At 39.4% G+C, this 23,362-nt stretch overlaps 1 protein-coding gene across 1 annotated transcript in view; it reads left to right on the top strand.

Annotated features, from left to right (window-relative positions):
* HPS5 (HPS5 biogenesis of lysosomal organelles complex 2 subunit 2) overlaps window positions 1–23,362 on the top strand; it is a 182,174-nt gene that overhangs the window by 57,240 nt on the left and 101,572 nt on the right. The window contains exon 9 of the mRNA XM_053720662.1: window positions 13,649–13,737. Coding sequence (XP_053576637.1) covers window positions 13,649–13,737 — 89 coding nt within the window. The remainder of the gene's footprint in view (window positions 1–13,648; window positions 13,738–23,362) is intronic.

Here is a 23,362-nt window from a genome sequence, read left to right as displayed (position 1 = left end):
TTTTGGGAGAGAGGTTTTGCAGGCTGTGGTGCCCTCAGATTAGGGTCCGCCTTTTTACCCTCCCAGTTTCATTCAGTGTCCTCTAAAGCTTGGGCATATGTTTCCCAAAAGTAATGAATGAAGCCGTGGTCTCTCCTCCCCTTTTAGATGGAAAACATAAATTATGCTTAACTGATCATTTTATTTCCATTGTGGGGAGGAGAGTCCACGGCTCCAGCCTGTAACTCCAGTGGGCGGACCTAAACTTAATTCATCTTCTGGCACCATTTATACCCTGATATTTCTCCTACTGTTTCTTGTTCCCTCTGCAGAATGACTGGGGAGGATAAAGGGGGTGGGGGAGGTGTTTAAGCCTTTGGCTGGGGTGTCTTTTCCTCCTTCTGGTGGCCAGGTTCCTAATTCCCAAAAGTAATGAATGAAGCCATGGACTCGCCTCCCCATGATGGAAATAAAATTATCAGGTAAGCATAATTTATGTGTTTTTTTTGTTTTTGTTTTTTTTATTATAAAAAAAAAAACGCACAAAGGAGTTATAAGGAGTTAAAAGTGGTGAGTGTGGGATGTTGGAGAAAAAAAAAGTGCCTTTACATTGCAGTCTATGGGAACTGTGTGTTCCCTGTAAATATATATGTATATACACATACTAACACATAAATGTATATGTATATACACATAACACATAAATATATATGTATATACACATAGTAACACATAAATATATATGTATATACACATAATAACACATAGTAACACATAATAAATATATATATACACACACACACACACACACACATATAGACACATAAATATATATTTACATTTGCTGCCCATTGATGCGCGACTTACCTTCTTCGCTGCGCTAGTTCTCATGTCGTGTCTCACGCCATGAGAACAAGGCTCCTATTGGAGCTAATGGAAGCGTTATCTTTTGAGCACATGGCTTCCTAGCAATGCGAATGCAAGGTTGTGTTCACATTGCACCGCACTTCAAATACAAGCACACAATTGCTTGCACTGGTTTTACGAGTATAGCGCAAATATCGCGCTCGCATAAGCTCAATTTTGCGCTCCACTCGTAATCTGGCCCAAATAAAGTTAATTCAAAGATGAGCTATAAAGATTTATAAATGTTAACTAAATATTGTTGCACAACCCAGAGGCCATCAGGTCTTCCTCCGGGAGACCCCAAAGATATACAATCTGATTGAACACTTCCAGATGAAGAGACCATTTCCCTGGATGAAAAAGCTGACGACTGAGAAAATCTGCTTCCCAATTAAACACCCCTGGGATGTGGAGTGCTAAAATTAGACAGAAATTGGCCTCTGCCCAAGAGCGAGAAATTGAAAATACTTTCCTCATGGCTAAAGGACTGCGAGTGGTTGACTTAAAGGGCCACTAAACCCAAAATTTTTCTTTCATTATTCAGATAGAGAATAGAAATTTAAACAACATTTCAATTTACTTCTATTATTTATTTTGCTTCATTTTTTAGATATCCTTAGTTGAAGAAAAAGCAATACACATGGTGAGCCAATCACACGAGTCCTCTATGTGCAGCAACCAATCAGCAGCTACTGAGCATATCTAGATATGCTTTTCAACAAAGAACAACAACAGAATAAAACAAAATAGATAATAGAAGTAAATTAGAAAGATGTTTAAAATTGCATTCTCTTTCTAAATCATGAAAGAAAAAATGTGGGTGTCATGTCCCTTTAAGCCACAGCTGTGATATTGTCTGACTGGAACCGGAGAAAAGATTCTCCTTTCAGAAGGGGCCAAGCTTGAAGAGCTCTGAAAATTGCACAAAGTTCTAAAATGTTTATAGGCGAGCTTGCCTCCCAAGATGCTCTATCCTGAAAGACTTGCATCTGTAGTGATCACAGACCAAATAGGACAAGCATAAAAAGCCCCCCACAAAATAGGCTGGAAATCCATCCACCAAGACAGAGACAGTCTTGTTTTGAAATCCAGACAAATCCTCTGAAACAAGAGACAATGCTCCCTGCACCACTGTAGAAGCATACAAAGCTGAAGTGGTCTCATATGACAACGAGCAAATGGAATAGCACCCGAGGCTGCAATCGTAAGACCTAGACCTTCCATAAAAAGAGCAACAGGGGGAAACTGTAGAGATTGAAGATTTTGACAAGCTCAAACAATTTCAGTCTTCTTTGAACTGTTAAATTCAGTCTCCATGAGGAAGTCTCTATCTGGAAACGCAGAAAAGCAACCTTTGTCACCTATGTGAAGTTGGCACCCCATGTTTTGTAAAAACGTAATTAAAATATACCATTCGTTTGTGCTGGTTTGTGCTGAAAAAACAAACGTTTGTGTCGGTTTGGTTTCGGAGATATAGCGCATTATATTTGCTGAAACTCCGCCCCCTTTGCACCCCATGTAATTAAAATATACCATTTGTTTGTGTTGCGTTTGTGCTGCATAAACGAACGTTTGTGCCATTTTGGTTTAGGAGATATAGCGCATTATTTTTTATGAAACCCTGCCCACTTTGCCCCCCCATGTTATGCAATTTTAAAAACAAATATACCATTTGTTTGTGCTGATTTGTGCCGCAAAAATGAACGTTTGTGCCGGTTTGGTTTCGGAGATATAGCGCATTATTTTTATGAAACCCCGCCCACTTTGCACCCCATGTTATTCAATTTTAAAGACAAATATACCATTTGTTTGTGCTAATTTGTGCCGCAAAAATTAACGTTTGTGCCGGTTTGGTTTAGGAGATATTGCGCATTATTTTTTTATTAAATCCCGCCCACTTTGCACCCCATCTTATGCAATATTAAAAACAAATATACAATTTGTTTGTGCTAATTTGTGCCACAAAAACGAACGTTGGTACCAGTTTGGTTTTGGAGATTTTACGCATTATATTTGCTGAAACTCCGCCCACTTTGCACCCCATGCTATGCAATTTTTTTTTAAAAATATACCATTTGTTTGTGCTGCGTTTGTGCTGATTTGTGCTGCAAAAATGAACGTTTGTGCCATTTTTGGTTTCGGGGAGATAGCGCATTTTTTTTTTTTATGAGACCCCGCCCACTTTGCATCCCATTTTATTCAATTTTAAAAACAAATATACCATTTGTTTGTGCTGATTTGTGCCGGTTTGCAGTTATATGATAATTGGTGTATACTGTCCCTTTAACACTGCACCAGAAAGTAAAATGTAAGAGGGTTAATATTGCACCAGAGAGGTTAATGTAACATTTACAGGGCCAGATTTGTAATGAGGCAGAGTAGGCATGTGCCTACAGGTGCCCTCCATAGAGAGGAGCCGTGCCTAGTTGCTGGTGTTCTGTCACCTTATTTGACAGAACACCGGCAACAGCAAGGAGGGTGCGCTCTTTTCCATGACCGGCGGCTTCCGTGGGGGCAGAGAGGGTAGGCTGCCCATTAAAAAGCCTAGTAATGACCATAGGTCACCAGAGGGCGCTCGTACTTCACTACTTGTGAAATGAAAAATACATTTTAAAACAAACAACTTATATCGCAACAAATGTTTCTGGTGTATCGATACTAAATCATAAAACAATCTTATAATGAAAAAGAAATGGAAAGGGGAACCTCATTAAATGGTGTTCGATTAAAAGTCCATATTGGAATTGTCCCAGTGTCAAATGTGGATTCCTTAAAGTCCTGAAGATCCAATTCAGTCCCAGGATAGGATCACTTAGGCACTTTTTCACGGCTGCACTCTCCAAAACGATCCCAGATTGGAAAACGTATTTTCTATAAGACGAAGACAAAAAGAGAGGCGCACAAATGTGTGTATCGATAGGAATAAAGTAAGCACACACTTCAGATGATTTGTACACGGGGTACTCACACTTTAGCACAGCACACCAGTGTGCTTGTGGAAGCGGGCTGGCAATCAGAGCTGACCAGCTGGCTCTCTCCGGCTAATCTTCGGTTGCAACGGCCCTCCGATAAATGGACTGTCTGGTAGTGGTATGCTCACATTCAATCTCCAGGCTCAAGTTAGGTTAAAATAAACTTAAAACTTTTATTGCACAGGGTTGACAGGCACATAATCAAATAAAAACAGGTTTAAAATTACTACGCGTTTCTCGGCCCTCCTGGCCGTTTCATCAGGCATATAAAATAAGTTTTAAAACCGGCTTTTTATTGCCGCCACTACCAAACATTTCCACAAACACTCCCCTTTCTTGGTGGGTGTGTACAGGTAATCGAACACCATTGGTAAATTCTTAAGAGCGTATCAGGACCTCTATTTGAAACAAAAAGTTTCTAGTGATTACAACTGATATCTGTCTTTGTCAAACAAATTCATCCGTAATTCCACTATCTAATATAAACATGATACAAACAATAATCCTAACTTATAATAACACCACTGGTCTCATATCGGAGACATTCTTTTTGGATAGCCCTTCAGTGGGTGAGGTGTCAGACCAATCACAGAGCTGTATTCTGATGACTTCCATATACACCCCTATTTGTTGTTTCGTATTGTAAAAAATACTGCCAATCTGTCTAACATATTAGCGACGTAGATACATCTACTGTAGACATCCTAACAGTCCTATATATTAAAAAACAATTTGTTGTGAGACACCCTAAATCATAACTGGTACGTCTAAATATAGGATGATACCGGCATTGGTGGTGTGGTACTACTCTAATCTAGCGACCTGATCATAGAATAGTATGATAATACACTAGAAAGGGAGAACGCTAATCTCTTTATGTGTCCATTTGTTATTCTACTAATTATCCTACTCTCTAGACTTGACTGGACTAATCCTATATGTGATCCGATAATAGGATAGTATGAATATACACTTGATGGGGAGAACACTGATCTCTTAATGTTTCCAATTGTTATTCTACTAATTATCTTTCTGTCTAGAAATGACTGGACTGATCCTAAATGTGATCATAGTGACATATACCTCTATGTATTATTAGTGATTAATTGTGATACTAGATGTGAGAGAGTATTTTGGACATGAGTGTATAATGGTGATTATAGTAAATAATCTAAAACCATTCCTCGTAATCCTACTTGTGACTATTAATAAATCTAACATTATTTACTATTGGTCAACAGACCAATATGTTTGTGTTGTGCACTAAGGATATGGTTCTGTCATTTAATAGTATAATGGTAAATAATTATTATGTGCATGAAGTGCTTAATGTATAACTATGTGCTAGGATATATTTACAAAATAAAAATAAAAATATAAAAATAAAAATTAAAAAATAATAATAATGTGAGATTAAACTATAAAGAGTGATTATGTGGATCTAAGTCTGATCACAATGTGGATTCCAAGCAGTTATATGAGGTTGTCGCTAACCCTTAACCCTATATTCTCATACTGGGATATAAGATTGTCTTATATTTAGTGTTTTTTTTTTTTGGAAATTAAACATAATGGTCCTAATAGCCAAACACTAAGCGGTGTATTTGATACCTATGATCCATTGTGATTCTATTTGTGATTAGCCCCACAATGACCCCATTCGGAGATATTGGATACAATTATCTATATACAACCGCCTACTTGGCATTTATATGAAAAAAATATATAACGTTAATTAGACCATTTGTGTAGTCAGTTTAGACATAGTCTCAGACCTAGGTGTATACCCATTAATATTCATTTCTCCAACATAGGTGTGTCCGGTCCACGGCGTCATCCTTACTTGTGGGATATTCTCTTCCCCAACAGGAAATGGCAAAGAGCCCAGCAAAGCTGGTCACATGATCCCTCCTAGGCTCCGCCTACCCCAGTCATTCTCTTTGCCGTTGTACAGGCAACATCTCCACGGAGATGGCTTAGAGTTTTTTAGTGTTTAACTGTAGTTTTTCATTATTCAATCAAGAGTTTGTTATTTTCAAATAGTGCTGGTACGTACTATTTACTCAGAAACAGAAAAGAGATGAAGAATTCTGTTTGTATGAGGAAAATGATTTTAGCAACCGTAACTAAAATCCATGGCTGTTCCACACAGGACTGTTGAGAGCAATTAACTTCAGTTGGGGGAACAGTTTGCAGTCCTTTGCTGCTTGAGGTATGACACATTCTAACAAGACGATGTAATGCTGGAAGCTGTCATTTTCCCTATGGGATCCGGTAAGCCATGTTTATTACGATTGTAAATAAGGGCTTCACAAGGGCTTATTTAGACTGTAGACCTTTTTTGGGCTAAATCGATTGATATTAACACTTATTTAGCCTTGAGGAATCATTTATTCTGGGTATTTTGATATAATAATATCGGCAGGCACTGTTTTAGACACCTTATTCTTTAGGGGCTTTCCCAAAGCATAGGCAGAGTCTCATTTTCGCGCCGGTGTTGCGCACTTGTTTTTGAGAGGCATGGCATGCAGTCGCATGTGAGAGGAGCTCTGATACTTATAAAAGACTTCTGAAGGCGTCATTTGGTATCGTATTCCCCTTTGGGTTTGGTTGGGTCTCAGCAAAGCAGATACCAGGGACTGTAAAGGGGTTAAAGCTTAAAACGGCTCCGGTTCCGTTATTTTAAGGGTTTAAGCTTCCAAAATTGGTGTGCAATATTTTCAAGGCTTTAAGACACTGTGGTGAAAGTTTGGTGAATTTTGAACAATTCCTTCATGTTTTTTCGAATACTTCATTCCGTTCCTCTTCCTTCCGTAGCTCAGTGCATGGAAGTGATCGGGTTGATGGTAGCGGCAATGGACATAGTTCCTTTTGCGCGCATTCATCTAAGACCATTACAACTGTGCATGCTCAGTCAGTGGAATGGGGACTATACAGACTTGTCTCCAAAGATACAAGTAAATCAGAGGACCAGAGACTCACTCCGTTGGTGGCTGTCCCTGGACAACCTGTCACGAGGGATGACATTCCGCAGACCAGAGTGGGTCATTGTCACGACCGACGCCAGTCTGATGGGCTGGGGCGCGGTCTGGGGATCCCTGAAAGCTCAGGGTCTTTGGTATCGGGAAGAATCTCTTCTACCGATAAATATTCTGGAACTGAGAGCGATATTCAATGCTCTCAAGGCTTGGCCTCAGCTAGCGAGGACCAAGTTCATACGGTTTCAATCAGACAACATGACGACTGTTGCGTACATCAACCATCAGGGGGGAACAAGGAGTTCCCTAGCGATGGAAGAAGTGACCAAGATTATTCTATGGGCGGAGTCTCACTCCTGCCACCTGTCTGCTATCCACATCCCGGGAGTGGAAAATTGGGAAGCGGATTTTCTGAGTCGTCAGACATTGCATCCGGGGGAGTGGGAACTCCATCCGGAAATCTTTGCCCAAGTCACTCAACTATGGGGCATTCCAGACATGGATCTGATGGCCTCTCGTCAGAACTTCAAAGTTCCTTGCTACGGGTCCAGATCCAGGGATCCCAAGGCGGCTCTAGTGGATGCACTAGTAGCACCTTGGACCTTCAAACTAGCTTATGTGTTCCCGCCGTTTCCTCTCATCCCCAGGCTGGTAGCCAGGATCAATCAGGAGAGGGCGTCGGTGATCTTGATAGCTCCTGCGTGGCCACGCAGGACTTGGTATGCAGATCTGGTGAATATGTCATCGGCTCCACCTTGGAAGCTACCTTTGAGACGAGACCTTCTTGTTCAGGGTCCGTTCGAACATCCGAATCTGGTTTCACTCCAGCTGACTGCTTGGAGATTGAACGCTTGATTTTATCGAAGCGAGGTTTCTCAGATTCTGTTATCGATACTCTTGTTCAGGCCAGAAAGCCTGTAACTAGAAAGATTTACCACAAAATTTGGAAAAAATATATCTGTTGGTGTGAATCTAAAGGATTCCCTTGGGACAAGGTTCAGATTCCTAGGATTCTATCCTTCCTTCAAGAAGGATTGGAAAAAGGATTATCGGCAAGTTCCCTGAAGGGACAGATTTCTGCCTTGTCGGTGTTACTTCACAAAAAACTGGCAGCTGTGCCAGATGTTCAAGCCTTTGTTCAGGCTCTGGTTAGAATCAAGCCTGTTTACAAACCTTTGACTCCTCCTTGGAGTCTCAATTTAGTTCTTTCAGTTCTTCAGGGGGTTCCGTTTGAACCCTTACATTCCGTTGATATTAAGTTATTATCTTGGAAAGTTTTGTTTTTAGTTGCAATTTCTTCTGCTAGAAGAGTTTCAGAATTATCTGCTCTGCAGTGTTCTCCTCCTTATCTGGTGTTCCATGCAGATAAGGTGGTTTTACGTACTAAACCTGGTTTTCTTCCAAAAGTTGTTTCTAACAAAAACATTAACCAGGAGATTATCGTACCTTCTCTGTGTCCGAAACCAGTTTCAAAGAAGGAACGCTTGTTGCACAATTTGGATGTTGTTCGCGCTCTAAAATTCTATTTAGATGCTACAAAGGATTTTAGACAAACATCTTCCTTGTTTGTTGTTTATTCAGGTAAAAGGAGAGGTCAAAAAGCAACTTCTACCTCTCTCTCTTTTTGGATTAAAAGCATCATCAGATTGGCTTACGAGACTGCCGGACGGCAGCCTCCCGAAAGAATCACAGCTCATTCCACTAGGGCTGTGGCTTCCACATGGGCCTTCAAGAACGAGGCTTCTGTTGATCAGATATGTAGGGCAGCGACTTGGTCTTCACTGCACACTTTTACCAAATTGTACAAGTTTGATACTTTTGCTTCTTCTGAGGCTATTTTTGGGAGAAAGGTTTTGCAAGCCGTGGTGCCTTCCATTTAGGTGACCTGATTTGCTCCCTCCCTTCATCCGTGTCCTAAAGCTTTGGTATTGGTTCCCACAAGTAAGGATGACGCCGTGGACCGGACACACCTATGTTGGAGAAAACAGAATTTATGTTTACCTGATAAATTTCTTTCTCCAACGGTGTGTCCGGTCCACGGCCCGCCCTGGTTTTTTAATCAGGTCTGATAATTTATTTTCTTTAACTACAGTCACCACGGTACCATATGGTTTCTCCTATGCTATTATTCCTCCTTAACGTCGGTCGAATGACTGGGGTAGGCGGAGCCTAGGAGGGATCATGTGACCAGCTTTGCTGGGCTCTTTGCCATTTCCTGTTGGGGAAGAGAATATCCCACAAGTAAGGATGACGCCGTGGACCGGACACACCGTTGGAGAAAGAAATTTATCAGGTAAACATAAATTCTGTTTTTGTGTATCCCTAACTAGACTAGGGGTTTGTTACAGATGGGTAACCTAAAATGCAGCAGAGTCTATTACCTCATTGAGGCCATTAGGAAAAAGTGTACCAAATCTATAAATCCAATAGGTTTCCCTTTGGCGTAATTTGGTAAACCTATTGTATCTATAGGAGCTGGGGATACTTTCAAGAGGTGTTATAGTGAAGGGGCAAGTTTCTCCATTGTGCTCATGGGCATAGTGTCTTGATACACTATGTTTCATAGATTTTTTCTTTATATTTCGACTATGCTCACTCCATCTTGTGCGAACATTTCGAATAGTGCGCCCCAAATACTGTTGTCCACATCTACATGATAAAACATAGACCACATATGAGGAGCTGCATGTCAGGTGATCATTAATAGGAAAAATTTCCCCTGTAGTATGTGATTTAATTGTTTTAGTCCTATGTGTAATATGTTTACACATGTGGCATCTAGTTTTGCCACATTTGAAGACCCCCCTTTGACCTGTTTGATAGCTTCGTGTTGATTTTCCTCTAACTTTTTTGGAAATAACTACCTTACTGGGAGCTAGGGATTGTTTGATCGTAGGTGCTCGTTTATAAATAACATTTGGTACACTGTGCAGATCTTTCTTCAGAATGGGGTCTTTTAATAATATTGGCCAGTGTTTTTGTAATACTTTTTTTATATGTTTAGCATTGGAGTTATATTGAGTCACAAAACAGGGTTGTTGAGGTTTCTCAATAGCCTCATTATCTAAAATCGTTATTTTCTTAGTTTGGAGAATTATTGATCTATCCAATTTGTATGCTTTTTCATATCCACTCATTATGATGTCCCTAGGATAACCTTTTTCCTCAAATCTTTGGATAAGGATCTTAGATTGTTCACAAAATCTCTCTAATGAACTACAATTTCTTCTAATTCTGCAAAATTGGCTATATGGTATACTATTTTTCCATTGATGATAATGGTTGCTGTTATAGTGAAGGAAATTTATTACAATCTACAGTTTTGAAGTATGTAGATGTGGCTATGTTATGTTCAGTATCCCATGTCAGAATTAGGTCAAGAAATTCTATGGATTCTCGCTGTATGTTAGAGGTAAACTGTATACCCATAGAGTTATTGTTCAGATATAAACAAAATAATCTGGCCTCCTCATCTGTCCCCCTGAAAATAAAAATCAAATCGTCTATGTAACGGCCATAGAACACCAGGCTTGCCCCCCAGTTCGAATTATGTATATATTTCTCCTCAAAATATCCCATAAAGAGATTTGCAAAACTGGGGGCAAACCTGGTGCCCATGGCCGTCCCCTTTACCTGCAAATAAAAATCATCTAAAAATTGGAAATAATTATGTTTGAGTATAAACTCAATAAGTGTCAAAATGTTTTCTTTTTGGATACTAGGCATGTACATATCTGAATCCAAATAATGTTTAGTGGTGAGTATTCCTAATTCATGAGAGATATTCGAATAGAGGGCGCTGACATCTGCTGTTATCCACATAGCGTCCTTCTCTTGTTTAAAATCCTTGATCTTAAATAATAAATCCGTGGTATCACGAATGAATGAGGGTAAGTTTTGAACATACTTTTGTAAAAAGTTATCAATATATTGAGATAACTTGTCAGTCAAACTGTTGATACCCGCAATGATGGGGCGGCCAGGTGGTTTGAGACAATCCTTGTGGATCTTTGGAAGATGGTAGTAGTAAGGGGTTGACGGATGTAAAGGAGTTAAAAATTTCCGTTCCTTGGTGTTTAGTATCCCCTTACCACTACCATCCTCCAGAATACTTAATAATTTCCCCAAAAATACAGCTGTAGGATCTGCATACAATTTCCTGTAATATTCAACATTTAAAAGGATATTATATGCCTCATTAACATAATCTTTATAGTCTTGAAGGACAATCCCCCCCCCTTGTCCGCCTGTCTAATTACCAGTTTGGAATCATTAGCCAGGGATTTGAGGGCTCTTTCCTCATTAGGCTAGAGTCTTGTTTGTTTAATTTGCTGGGTAGTTTATTGAAATCTTCCATTACCAACTGTTGGGAAAGGTCTATATACGTGACGTCCTCCTTAGGAGGATTATAATTAGATGGTAGTGATAATGTGGTATGTATATATCCTTCAAAGAGATCTTCCGTTATAAGATCTGGCTCAGCATAGATGGTCTGTATCTGGCTATTCATAGAATTAGTGATAATGGGCATTCCCTCCACATTTCTTTTTTTGAGATTTTTTATAGAGAAGTATCTCTGTAGAGATAACTTCCTGGTATACTTATTCAGATCCACAAATAAATCAAAAAGTTTGTGGGGGTTGGGAGGGCAGTATGACAGACCCCTACCCAAAATTCTAACCTCATTGTTAGTTAATTCATGTGTGGATAAATTAAATATACCTTTAGCTAATTTTTGTATTTGCTTTTTTTGTGTGGTATTACCTCTCCCTCGTCTTCCCCGTTTGGGTAAGGTCTTTTCTTTTGTTGTTGTTGTGCATTCGGGTGTTGTTGTTGTTGTTGTTGTGTGTTTTGATGTTGTGGTGGTATCTTGGGTGGACCTATATTCCTCCTCCATAGGGGGGCCAAATTCGGTACCCCTAAAAAAATTACTCTTGGAGGTGGAAGGTGTCTCAACCCTTTGGTGACTAATTTTGCCTTGATCATTTGGGAGGTTAGGTGAATTAAAATGTTGATGGTCGCTACCCTGATATCTATTCCCCCCAGGGTTATTCTGGAGGGGTTCAAATCGATTGTATAGTGGAATATGATTTGGGATTCTGGTAATCATGGTAATTATAAGAATTATTCTTATTTTTATTTCTGTTGTGTTGATAATTATGCTGGTAAAAAAAAGCCTGTCCAGCACAGGCCGGTGTTTCTTTGGGCAGCCTACACCGGGGTCCTTCCCTGCCACCACGGAAGCCGCCGGTAACAGAAAACAAGGGGGATGCGCTCTGTATAGTGCGCTCTGTGCCTATGGGCGCCCGAAATTTAAATCCGGGATTAACATGGTAACATACCGGTTTATACGACATACATGGGGTTATTGAAGAGTAATGGATTGGAAGGACCCCAAACCATAGCTTAAGTAATTTAACTGCAAAGTGAATTAGTAGAAAAAGGACATTTTCAATTAAATTGCAGTAAAGCCCTCTTCAACCCCATTAGGCCTAATAAACCTCCTTTAGCCAATTTAACCTCTTTGTTGCCATATTAATCGCCTGTAATGTCATGTTAACCACAGACAGCCCAATATTAACTTGCTTAGAGTTAACAAGCGCTTAAAATCACTCAAGCAAGTTTTCTTATACAAGTCACTTCTTTTTTAGTCGCTTTTTTTTTTTTAAACATTTTGGGGGGCATTACATCCCTGGCGATGGGGGAAAAAATTGTCTTGTTAGTTTTCTATAAAGCGCATAACTAGACTGTTGCGCTGAGCAGCTACACTGCTGCGCTTCATAGCAAACTGAAACAGGTTTTTTTCCAGTTGCCAGGGATGTAATCTCCCCCATATGTTTTTAAATATTTTTTGTCTGGTGTGGAAGTCATATCTGTTCTTTTGTATACCCCAAAATTTTATAATTCTATTTGTACTTACAAACATTTTTGTTGTTATAATACTTTTGAATCAAAGAGTACATGTACACATAATGCGCAATATCTCCGAAATCAAACCAGAACAAACGTTCATTTTTGCAGAACAAATCAGCACAAATAAATGGTATATTTGTTTTTAAAATTGTATAACATGGAGTGCAAAGTGGGCGGAGTTTCAGCAAATCTAATGCGTTATATCTCCAAAACCAAACCGGCACAAACGTTCATTTTTGCGGCACAAATCAGCACAAACTCAGCACAAACAAATGGTATATTTGTTTTTAAAATTGCATAACATGGGGGGGCAAAGTGGGCAGGGTTTCATGAAAAATAATGCGCTATATCTCCAAAACCAAACCGGCACAAACGTTCGTTTTTGCAGCACAAACAAATGGTATATTTGTTTTTAAAATTGCATAACATGGGGTGCAAAGTGGGTGGGGTTTCATAAAAAAATAATGCGCAATATCTCCTAAACCAAACCGGCAAAAACGTTCGTTTTTGCGGCACAAATCGGCACAAACGCAGCACAAACGAATGGTATATTTTAATTAAGTTTTTAAAAACAAATGCTTGTCTAGAAATGCATACCTCAGAAATGAAGAATGATCTTTGGGAATTGAAATATGGAGGTAAGCATCCTTTATATCTGTTGTGGCCATAAACTGCCCTTGATGAATAAAAGGCAGAATAGACTAAATAGTCTCCATTTTGAAGGTAGGAACTCTGACAAAATTGTTCAGAGCCTATAAATCCAACACTGATCTGTAAGTTTCCTCTTTCTTGGGAACAATAAAGAGATTTTAATAGAATTCCTTTACCTGTTCTGTCTATAAGTAAAAAAAACACAGTTTATATTCAGACAAATAATCTACCTTTTTTCCTTTTCTTCAGTGAGCACAGCGTTCTTACATGGACAGATCGGGGGATCTTTATATTTATTCCTCAGAATGTTCAGGTTCTGCTCTGGAGTGAGGTTAGAGGTAAGTGTCTTATTCTTATAAGCCCCTTAATTATGACTCTTATTTAAAAATAAATAAATATATATAATAATAATAAAATGCTCTATTGTGATAGGGCTGCTTGTCAAGAGCTGAGCGCAACCTCTGAGCCAATCGGGAGTGACCCATGTGCATAGCCACCAATCACCAGTTGTGTTCCTCTCAGGATCAGAGCATTGCAGATCTGGTGCTAATTAACTGTGTGTTTAACTGCTTGCTGGGGGTTAAACACATTTATCATTGCATTACAGCATTTTATTATTTGTCCTTTATATTTTCCTTTTAGTTTTTTATTTCTATTTTACAAAGTTAACCTGTAAACGGTGATAACAATTTTTTGTTTTAGAACTTTATTTTTTTGTGTTGGAAAATGGAAATGTGTGAGTTAATGGATATGTAGAACCATTCAGTGTTTAAAAAGCCACTGACATTTAAACCTTTAATCAAAGGATATATATTAGGCTAGATATGCACCGGGCACATGTCTGCTGAGAGAGGTGGTGGCTGGCATCAAGTAAATGAAGTCAGTACAAGGCAACACTAGCTCTCTAATCTCACATGCTTTTTTAAATGCTGATGCACATAGCATATCTAAATATGCTCCATGTCCCTGTGTCCAGTAAAAGCTATCACTGAAACAGTAACTGTTGTTACTAGAATTATTTTTGCTAATACAAGTATATTACAAAAATGCTTCTATAAACAAAACCCAAAATCTTTCTTTCATAACTCAGAGCATACAGTTTCAAACCATTTTCAAATTTACTTACATTAAGAAATTTGCTTCATTCTCTGGGTATCCTTTGTTTAAGGACCAGCAGTGCTTTACTGGGAGCTAGCTAAACACATCAGGTCAGCCAATGACAAAAGGCATATATGTGCAGCCACCAATCAGTAGCTAGTCACCCAGTAATGCATTGCTGCTTCTGAATCTACCTAGGTATGCTTTTCAACGAAAGATACCAAGAAAAGGAAACAAAATATATAATAGAAGTTAATTGGAAAACTGTTTAAAATTCTATTCTCTGAATTATTAAAGTTTAATTTTCTTGTTCACTTTAGACTTTTATTTTGAAACCTTTATAAACATTTAAATTAATTTACTTTTGTTATGCTGCATTTCTCCCCTCCCCAAAAAAATATTCATCTGATTAGGAACAAAATAAGGAACTCTTTCTTTTTTGCAATGTTAAGAAAAAATAAAAACTTGCTATTTATATCATGAAAACACCAATCACAAAAAAAGAGGAACAGACATATTCTCGCTGTTGGGGCTTTCCAGATTAGTGAACGCAATTTACCAAGATAAAAATTTTTTTTTTTTTAAAACGATACTGTGTGCGCTGGCAGAATTTGTGTTAGCACAAATCTCTTTTCTCATTTATTTTCTCCTTTCCAGATTCACTTTGTTTTAGTTTCCCTGATGTGTATGTGAATTTGTTTCACTTGCCAGCTGTAGATTTGTTTATTTAGATAAAGGGGCGTGAAACCTAAATCTTTCTTTTGTGATTGTGGTAAACCACTTGTTCAGACAAAAAGGGACAGTCTAATCAAAATTAAACTCTGATACGTTGTGCAATTTTAAACAACATTCCAATTTACTTTTATCATCAAAATTGCTTTGTTCTTTTGGTATTCTTTGTTGAAAGCTAAACCTAGGTAGGCTCATATGCTAATGTCTAATCTAAACCCTTGAAGGCCGCCTCTTATCTAAGTGCATTTTGACAGTTTTTGTTTCAATTACACAGTGCTAGTTCATGTGTGCCATATAGATAACATTGTGCTTACTCCCATGGAGTCAGCACCGATTGGCTAAAATGCAAGTTAAAAAAAGCCAAACTGAAATAATGAGGCAGTCTGCAGAGGTTTACATACAAGTTAATCACAGAGGTAAAAAGTATATTAATATAACTGAGATAAGGAGCAGTCTGCAGAGGCTTAGATACAAGGTAATCACAGAGGTAAAAAGTATATTAATATAACTGAGATAAGGAGCAGTCTTCAGAGGCTTAGATACAGGGTAATCACAGAGGTAAAAAGTATATTAATATAACTGAGATAAGGGGCATTCTGCAGAAGCTTAGATACAGGGTAATCACAGAGGTAAAAAGTATATTAATATAACTGAGATAAGGGGCATTCTGCAGAAGCTTAGATACAGGGTAATCACAGAGGTAAAAAGTATATTAATATAACTGAGATAAAGAGCAGTCTGCAGAGGCTTAGATACAGGGTAATCAGAGGTAAAGAGTATATTAATATAACTGAGATAAGGGGGCAGTCTGCAGAGGCTTAGATACAAGGTAATCACAGAGGTAAAAAGTATATTAATATAACTAAGATAAGGGGGCAGTCTGCAGAGGCTTAGATACAAGGTAATCACAGAGGTAAAAAGTATATTAATATAACTGAGATAAGGAGCAGTCTGCAGAGGCTTAGATACAAGGTAATCACAGAGGTAAAAAGTATATTAATATAACTGTGTTGGTTATGCAAAACTGGGGAATGGGTAATAAAGGGATTAGCTATCTTTTTGTAAACAATATAAATTCTGGAGTAGACTGTCCCTTTAAAGGGACAGTCTAGACCAATGGTTTTCAAACCTGTCCTCAGGCCTCCCCAACAGGCCATGTTTTCAGGATTACCTTGGCTGAGAGCAGATAAATAACCGTTTACTAACAACTGATTATTTCACCTGTGCTCCAGGTGATAACCTCACAATGTGACCTGTTAGGAAGCCTGAGGTCAGGGGGGAAAACCAGTAGTCTAGACCCAATGCATCATTTTGATAACTTATTGATACATCAGCTATAATCTTATAAGAAGTACAGGAAACGTTTAAATATTCATGGTTTGTTAGAAGCTGAAAATGTCTGCCAAGTCCCGCCCACTAATTGTATGTTAAGTTTCTCCAATCACAATGGACTCTTAAATAAGTTTACCTAATTGCACACACTGCTAATAGCTTACTGAAAAATAAACGTGCACTGCTTGACTGTCTTACAAGAAAACAGCTAACTGGACAAGAAGAAGCTGTGGGCGGAGCTTGGTGGCCATTTTTAGCTGCTAAGAAACAATTATTTAGTTGAAATAAATTTTTATTGAGTATATTTTTGACAATAACAAGATATGAGTAAAAGAAAAGGAAAGGGAAAAATGCCGATGTTACAATTAGTCGACCATCTGCATGTACAGAGTCCGGCGATGGACCTAACAAATATAATTAAACTGAATCATGTAAAAACAATGTAAACATTTTTTCGTTAGGCCTAAAGTATAGGGTAAAGAAGAAGAAAGAGATGATGTAGAAATGGAGAGAAAGAGGGTGGGTAAGGGGATGGGGGAGGACTTAGCCAGGATCTCTGCCCTAACTTTGTAAGTTCCAAGTTAGTATCTATTGGGGCTGAGGGAGCCTTTCAATGCTTTAATAGAAGCGCTTCCTTGAAGTTAACCTTTCACTTGTCCTCTATTCTGGAGTTTGATGTGTCGTGCATAATCCAGTAAAACCAAACCTTCTGGAAGGTTTCCTGTGTGTCTTGTAATATGGCAGCCTGTGCTGACATGTTATAGTAGTGTCTGATTTTAACAATAACCTCTCCCCATGTAGGGGCAGATTCCTTCCATCGGCGTGCTATACACACCCTAGTTGCTGTACATGTTATCTTTATGAAATGGTTTATGTGTTTATTGAACTCCTTAAGTTTAGTGTGCAGTAGTGCTTGTTCTAATGAAAGTGTAATTGGACTATCTAAAAGAGAGCTCAAAAAGTGTGATAGTCTGTTCCATGTTCTATGTGAATGAGGGCAGTCCCACCACATGTGTCTATAGGAACCTTCCACATCGCAGCCTCTGTAGCAGAGTTTGGATCCGTGTCTGATGGCATGTGAGGTAATAAGTGGTGTAAGGTACCAACGAAAGTTGGTTTTAATTACGTTTTCAAGCATGTCAGCTCCTAGTAGCCCCTTCCCTGCCCCGTAAATAATTTCATTCCAGGAATGTATGTCATATTCTTTATTTAGGTCTAATTCCCATTTTACTTGAAGGGGGGATTTGGTGGTCCCTATAGTTTCCTGGATTGCTTGATAAATACGAGAAATTGCTTTCTTAGGTCTCGTTGGTGAGCTACAGATAGTCTCTAAAGTGGTAAGAGGCCCTCTCTGGTCCCCAGATGTATGATGTAGTATGATGGATGAGATTTGTAGGTAGAAGAACCAGTGAAGTTTGGCTGGGTGTATTTTTTCTTGTAACTGAGTGTAAGTAATTATTGTGCCCCCCTCCATTAGATCAGCTATCCTATATAACCCCCTGTTTTCCCATTTTTTAATAATTGAGGTGTGTTCCGGTTTAATAATACATCTTAGTGGCGTTTTGGTCGAATTATGTGGTAGTAATCTAAGAGTTGAAGTAAGTGTGGACCACTGTCTGATCATAAAGTCTGATAGAGGGAGGGTGTAGTGGTTTCTTCCTGAGCAGTTTTTCGGGTCCCAAAGCACCCGTGTTCGTGGTTTTATTTCCATAATGTCTGTTTCTATTTTTGTCCAGATGATATCCTCCTCCATTTCATTAAGAAGGGTTGTCTGCGCCAATCTAGCCGCTTGATAATAGTGTTTGAAATTTGGAACCCCAACCCCCCCCAACCTTCTGTGCCTATTAAGAGTGTTCGTTGCTATTCGGGCTTTTTTGTTACCTCTTATGAAGTTGTTGGTGTATTTTTGAAGATCTTCTAAGTCTGGCGTGGGGATTTTGACAGGGAGGGTGCGAAATAAGTATAAAATCCTAGGAAGAACAGTCATTTTGACTGCGGACAACCTGCCCACCCAAGAAAATCCTAGTTTACCCCACTGTCTCAAATCCTGTTTAATAGATTTGTACATTGATGGAAAGTTTGCTTGATAAAGATCAGATGAGCTTTTAGTTAGCTTAATCCCCAAGTATTGAAGATGGTGTTTGGCCCACTTGAATTCAAAGTTTAGTTCGATTAGCTTTCTAGTATGATCGGGGATTCCTAGAGGCATAGCCTCGCATTTCTCCAGATTTACCTTGTATCCGGATATTTTGGAATATACATCAATAATTTTGTAAAGATTTGGGAGTGAGATCAGGGGTTTGGATAAAGATAGCAAAATATCGTCTGCAAATAGAGTGAGTTTATATTCCCTCTGTTTGACCGTTATACCTGCAACATCTGGGGAGTTTCTAATGTGTTGGGCGAGGGGTTCAATGCATAAAGCGAACAACAGGGGGGACAGGGGGCACCCCTGCCTAGTTCCATTAAGGACAGCAAATTTATCTGATTGATGGCCCATGGCCCGCACTCTCGCTGTAGGGGTAGAGTATATGCCTCTAATTGCTTTTAGAAATGGGCCCCCTATCCCTACTCTCTCTAAAACTGCTTGCATAAAGCCCCAATCAACTCTGTCGAACGCCTTCTCTGCGTCTAAGGAGAGCAGCAGAGAAGGCGTTTTTGTTATTTGTGCATAATCCAGTAGGGCTATCATTCTTCTAATGTTGTCTGGGGCCTCTCTATTTTTTATAAAGCCCACCTGGTCAGGATGGATTAACTTAGGGAGAATGTGTTTGAGACGATTTGCTAAAATTTTTGTTAGAATTTTTAAGTCCTGGTTTATCAGGGAGATTGGCCTGTAATTATGGCAATACATTTTATCTTTACCTGGCTTGGGGATCACTATAATCTTGGCGTCCAGAAGGTCGGGGGGGATGGCTTGTCCCTGCAGAATGTGGTTACAAAATTTAACTAGGTGGGGTGTAAGGGATGTTTTGAATAATTTATAATAGTCCCCTGGGAAGCCATCTGGGCCAGCTGCTTTCCCTGGTTTTAGATCTCGTAAGACTGTAAGCACCTCTTGGCTCGTGATATCAGCACTGAGAATGTCGAGGTCCTTTTGGTCAATCTTAGGTAGATTAGCCTCTTCTAAAAATTTGTCAAGCAGCGTTTGGGTTTGTGGTGTGTTGCTAACTTTTCGTCCATCATATAAGGTTCCATAGTATGCCGCAAAACTGTTGACTATGTCTATAGGGTTTGAGGTCACCCCTCCACCCATTTTGTAAAGTGTGGGAATAGTTATGTCCCTGATTTTGTTTTTGATTTTATTAGCCAGGAACCTATCTGGCTTGTTAGCGTAGACAAAATATTTGGCCTGCAGTCTTAATCCTGCTCTAATCGATTGGTCGTTGAGTATCTTATCTAAGGTCTGTCTCCTATCTTGTAAAGTTTTATAAATATTGTTAGAGCCTGTAAGTTTATGACGCTTTTCCAAAGCGGTTATTTCCGCTTGAAGTGTCATAATTGCTGTTTTTGCTTTACGTTTGTGTTGTGATTTTAGCTGGATTAAAAGTCCTCTAATAACCGACTTGTGAGCAGCCCACTCCTGGATGGGGTTATCAACCGAGTTAACGTTGACCTCCCAATAGTCTGACATGTGTTTAAGAATAGACTCCTTCTGTAGCGGGTCTTTCAAAATTGTGGGGTCATAAGTCCAGTTTTTCATTGAACTGGGTGGAAGTAGCCCTTCCACCTTAATCGATACCATTGCATGGTCCGACCAAACGCATGGAGAAATGGAGGAGGATATAAGATTTGTTAGTAGTATTTGGCTCAAAAAGATATAATCCAATCTAAAATATTTGTGGTGTGCAGGGGAGAAATAGGTGTGATCTGATGTATCGCCATAAAGGGCCTTCCAGGAGTCTGATAGGTTGTGACCCTCCAGAGTGTGTACTATATGTTTAGCCTTGCTTATATGTCTGTGATGTCTGTGGGGATGTTGGATCATTGGATGGTAGTCTTGTTTATATAATGAGACATTAAAATCTCCTGCTAGGAATATTCTGGTGGCATTCCAGCTAGATAGAAGGAAAGATAACCTGGTGAAAAATTGTTCCTGGTGGTCGTTCGGAGCGTAAATGTTACAGAAAACAACTTCCACCTCATTAAGTATACCCCGTAGTATTATGTATCTTCCCTCCTTATCAGTAATGGTGTTTGTGACATTAAAATTCAAAGAGGAATGCAACAGGATAGACACTCCTCTCTTTTTCTTATCAATGGTAGAGTGGAAATGTAAGGGGAATTGTCTCTCCCAATATTTTGGTATGTGACCTGATATGAAGTGGGTTTCCTGTAGAAATATTACATTGGCCCCTAAATGTTTGTGTTGTGTTAATGCCTTTCTTCTTTTAACCTCTGAGTTGAGGCCTCTCACATTGTGAGAGACTAAGGTAATATTAGATGCGGCCATGAGTATGTGTGAAGTTCTTGGAATGTTTCATTGTGTACCATAAACCTTCCGGTTCAGTGTATGAAATATAGATCTTACCCCAATCTATAGCTCTATTTGTCTTGCCAACATTTGCTGGCTTGTACTCTTGTGGCAGAAAGTCCTGTAGTCTTTGTAGGGGAGGGAGAGGTGGGATAGGTAGAGGAAGAGGAAGAGAAGGAGTCTGAAAAAGAGAGAAAAACAGGTTAATGTCAATAACATTGATGAAAATAATCCATAACCATAAACCTGGAGTAAAAAACATTTCCCTGGAGTTATCCTTCTGAAATAATATATATGATTCTAGGGGGGAACTGGAACTAGGGGAAGGGCCAACTATCTTCTCTTGTAGTGCATTATGGGGGAAAGAGTATAGTGCAAAATGGCCATAATGACTTGAAATAAATATTAAACTTTTCTATAAATACTAACGGCTGAACATGTGCTCTCACTAGATAAATATTCTGAATATAAGTGAGATGGTTACAACAAGTGAAGTGAACTAGAGTCTGTGATACAGGACTTTAAATGTAGAAACCACAGTTAGACCTGGTATTAAGGTTCAGATTTCAGTGTTTCTATCTTGTAGTCTCCAACTCTCTTCTGTGACCTGCAAAAAAGAAGGGGAGAAACAAAGAGACCAACCAAATTATATAGATAGAGTCTGTCATCTGTTTTTCTGCCTTTTTTGGGGTGATCTTGTCCATTGAGACTTCTGGGATTTCAAAGGTATCCTTAGTGGTTTAGGCGTCTCTGTTGAAAGCGAGGGTTCTGGTATGTTCGGAGTTTCAAGGCCCAGGGCTTCGCAGATGTCTGGGATCCCAATTGCATCTCGAATTGTGAGGATTTTATTGTCCTTGGTGATATACAGGGCAAATGGGAAACCCCACCTATATTGGATTTGGTTTTTTCTGAGAAGAGTAGTTAGGGGTCGTAAGGTGCCCCTTCTCTGCAAAGTTCTGGTACTCAAGTCCTGGAAAAAGTGTATTATATTACCCCTGAATTTAAAGGTTGGTTGCTTGGCTGCTTCTCTGAGAATTTTATCCTTTTCCGGATACCTTAAGAACGCCACAATAACATCTCTGGGAGGGGAGTCAAGTTTAGGCCTAGGCTTTAAGGCTCTATGGGCCCTCTCTATTTCTATTTCTGTTGAGGGATCCGTCCCTGTGATTGCGCAGAACAGTTGATGGAGATAGGAGGGGAGGTCCTCATTCTTTATTGATTCTGGGATGCCCTTCAGTCGGATGTTACTTCTTCTTCCCCTGTTTTCCATGTCTTCAATCTTGTCCAACAAGTCATCTACCACTTGTTGTTGTTGTGAGACCTGCTGGACCGCCATTTCTACATCCTCTATTAGGTTGTCACTGTTATTTTCCAAGGTTTCAACTCTAGTGCCGAGTTCAGAAATTTCTCTTTTGATGTCACTTAAGCTTTCATTCATAGAAGTATGCATAGTGTCTATCTTGGACCATAATTTGTCAAAGCTGTTTGTAATGTCTTGTTTGGAGACAAGCATACGTAGGTCCGCTCTTGTCAGGGGGGTATCTTCATCTGCCAGGTCAGATGCGATCAGAGAAGGTTCTTTGTCTCCTTCCATCTCTTTGGACATACTGTGTGGAATGTCGCCCTGTGACGGCTTAAAAAAGGAGGAGACAGGTGTATTCTTGTTTGTTTTCTCCAACTTATTCAGTCTTCTAGAAGCCATTACAATCTCTCGGCACTTGAGCAAATAAGAGGGGCGTCAATTTTAATTACTTGTCTGCCAGGAGAAAGTGTCCTTAAATCACTCCTCTTCTTGTAATATCTGCTGTGAGATTAACAGGGTCTTTCGGACTGTTATTTAACTTTTGTCCACAAGATGGCAGTCTTGCAGTGTGAATGTAAGACTTATGTTAAGTATGGAGATGAAAGCAAAGGCTTGGCTAGTACTCAAAATAAAGGCCCAAAACTAAGCCTCCTTCAATTTCAGTCGGCCTCTCCTCCGGAGCTAAATGTCACCCAAAGTCCCAAAAGTACAGACCAAGCAGGATCTTAGAACCGGTCCCAGGATAATCAGTAGAGAAAGGCCAGATAAACCCCTACTGTCTAGTTACATCTGCGGTGTATTGAATTAGGGGGACCTGATGTAGGTGCCACGTGGTTGGGTTAGGCCTTCAATACAGCCCCTGTGTGATATGCTTCTGTAACGCTGTTCAGCTATCCTAATACACCATTATTTCCTATATTATGCATATTAAAGTCATTCAACCCACACTAGATTGTGAAGCCTCTCCCTGTCCGGAATATCTAGCATCTTGGTGGGATATTTATATTTCAGCCTCAGTTGAATA

The sequence above is a fragment of the Bombina bombina genome, chromosome 7 (genome assembly GCF_027579735.1).
Source record: "Bombina bombina isolate aBomBom1 chromosome 7, aBomBom1.pri, whole genome shotgun sequence".
NCBI lineage: Eukaryota > Metazoa > Chordata > Amphibia > Anura > Bombinatoridae > Bombina > Bombina bombina.
The sequence above is the reverse complement of the archived record's forward strand: the minus strand, read 5'-3'. Positions and strand labels throughout refer to the sequence as shown.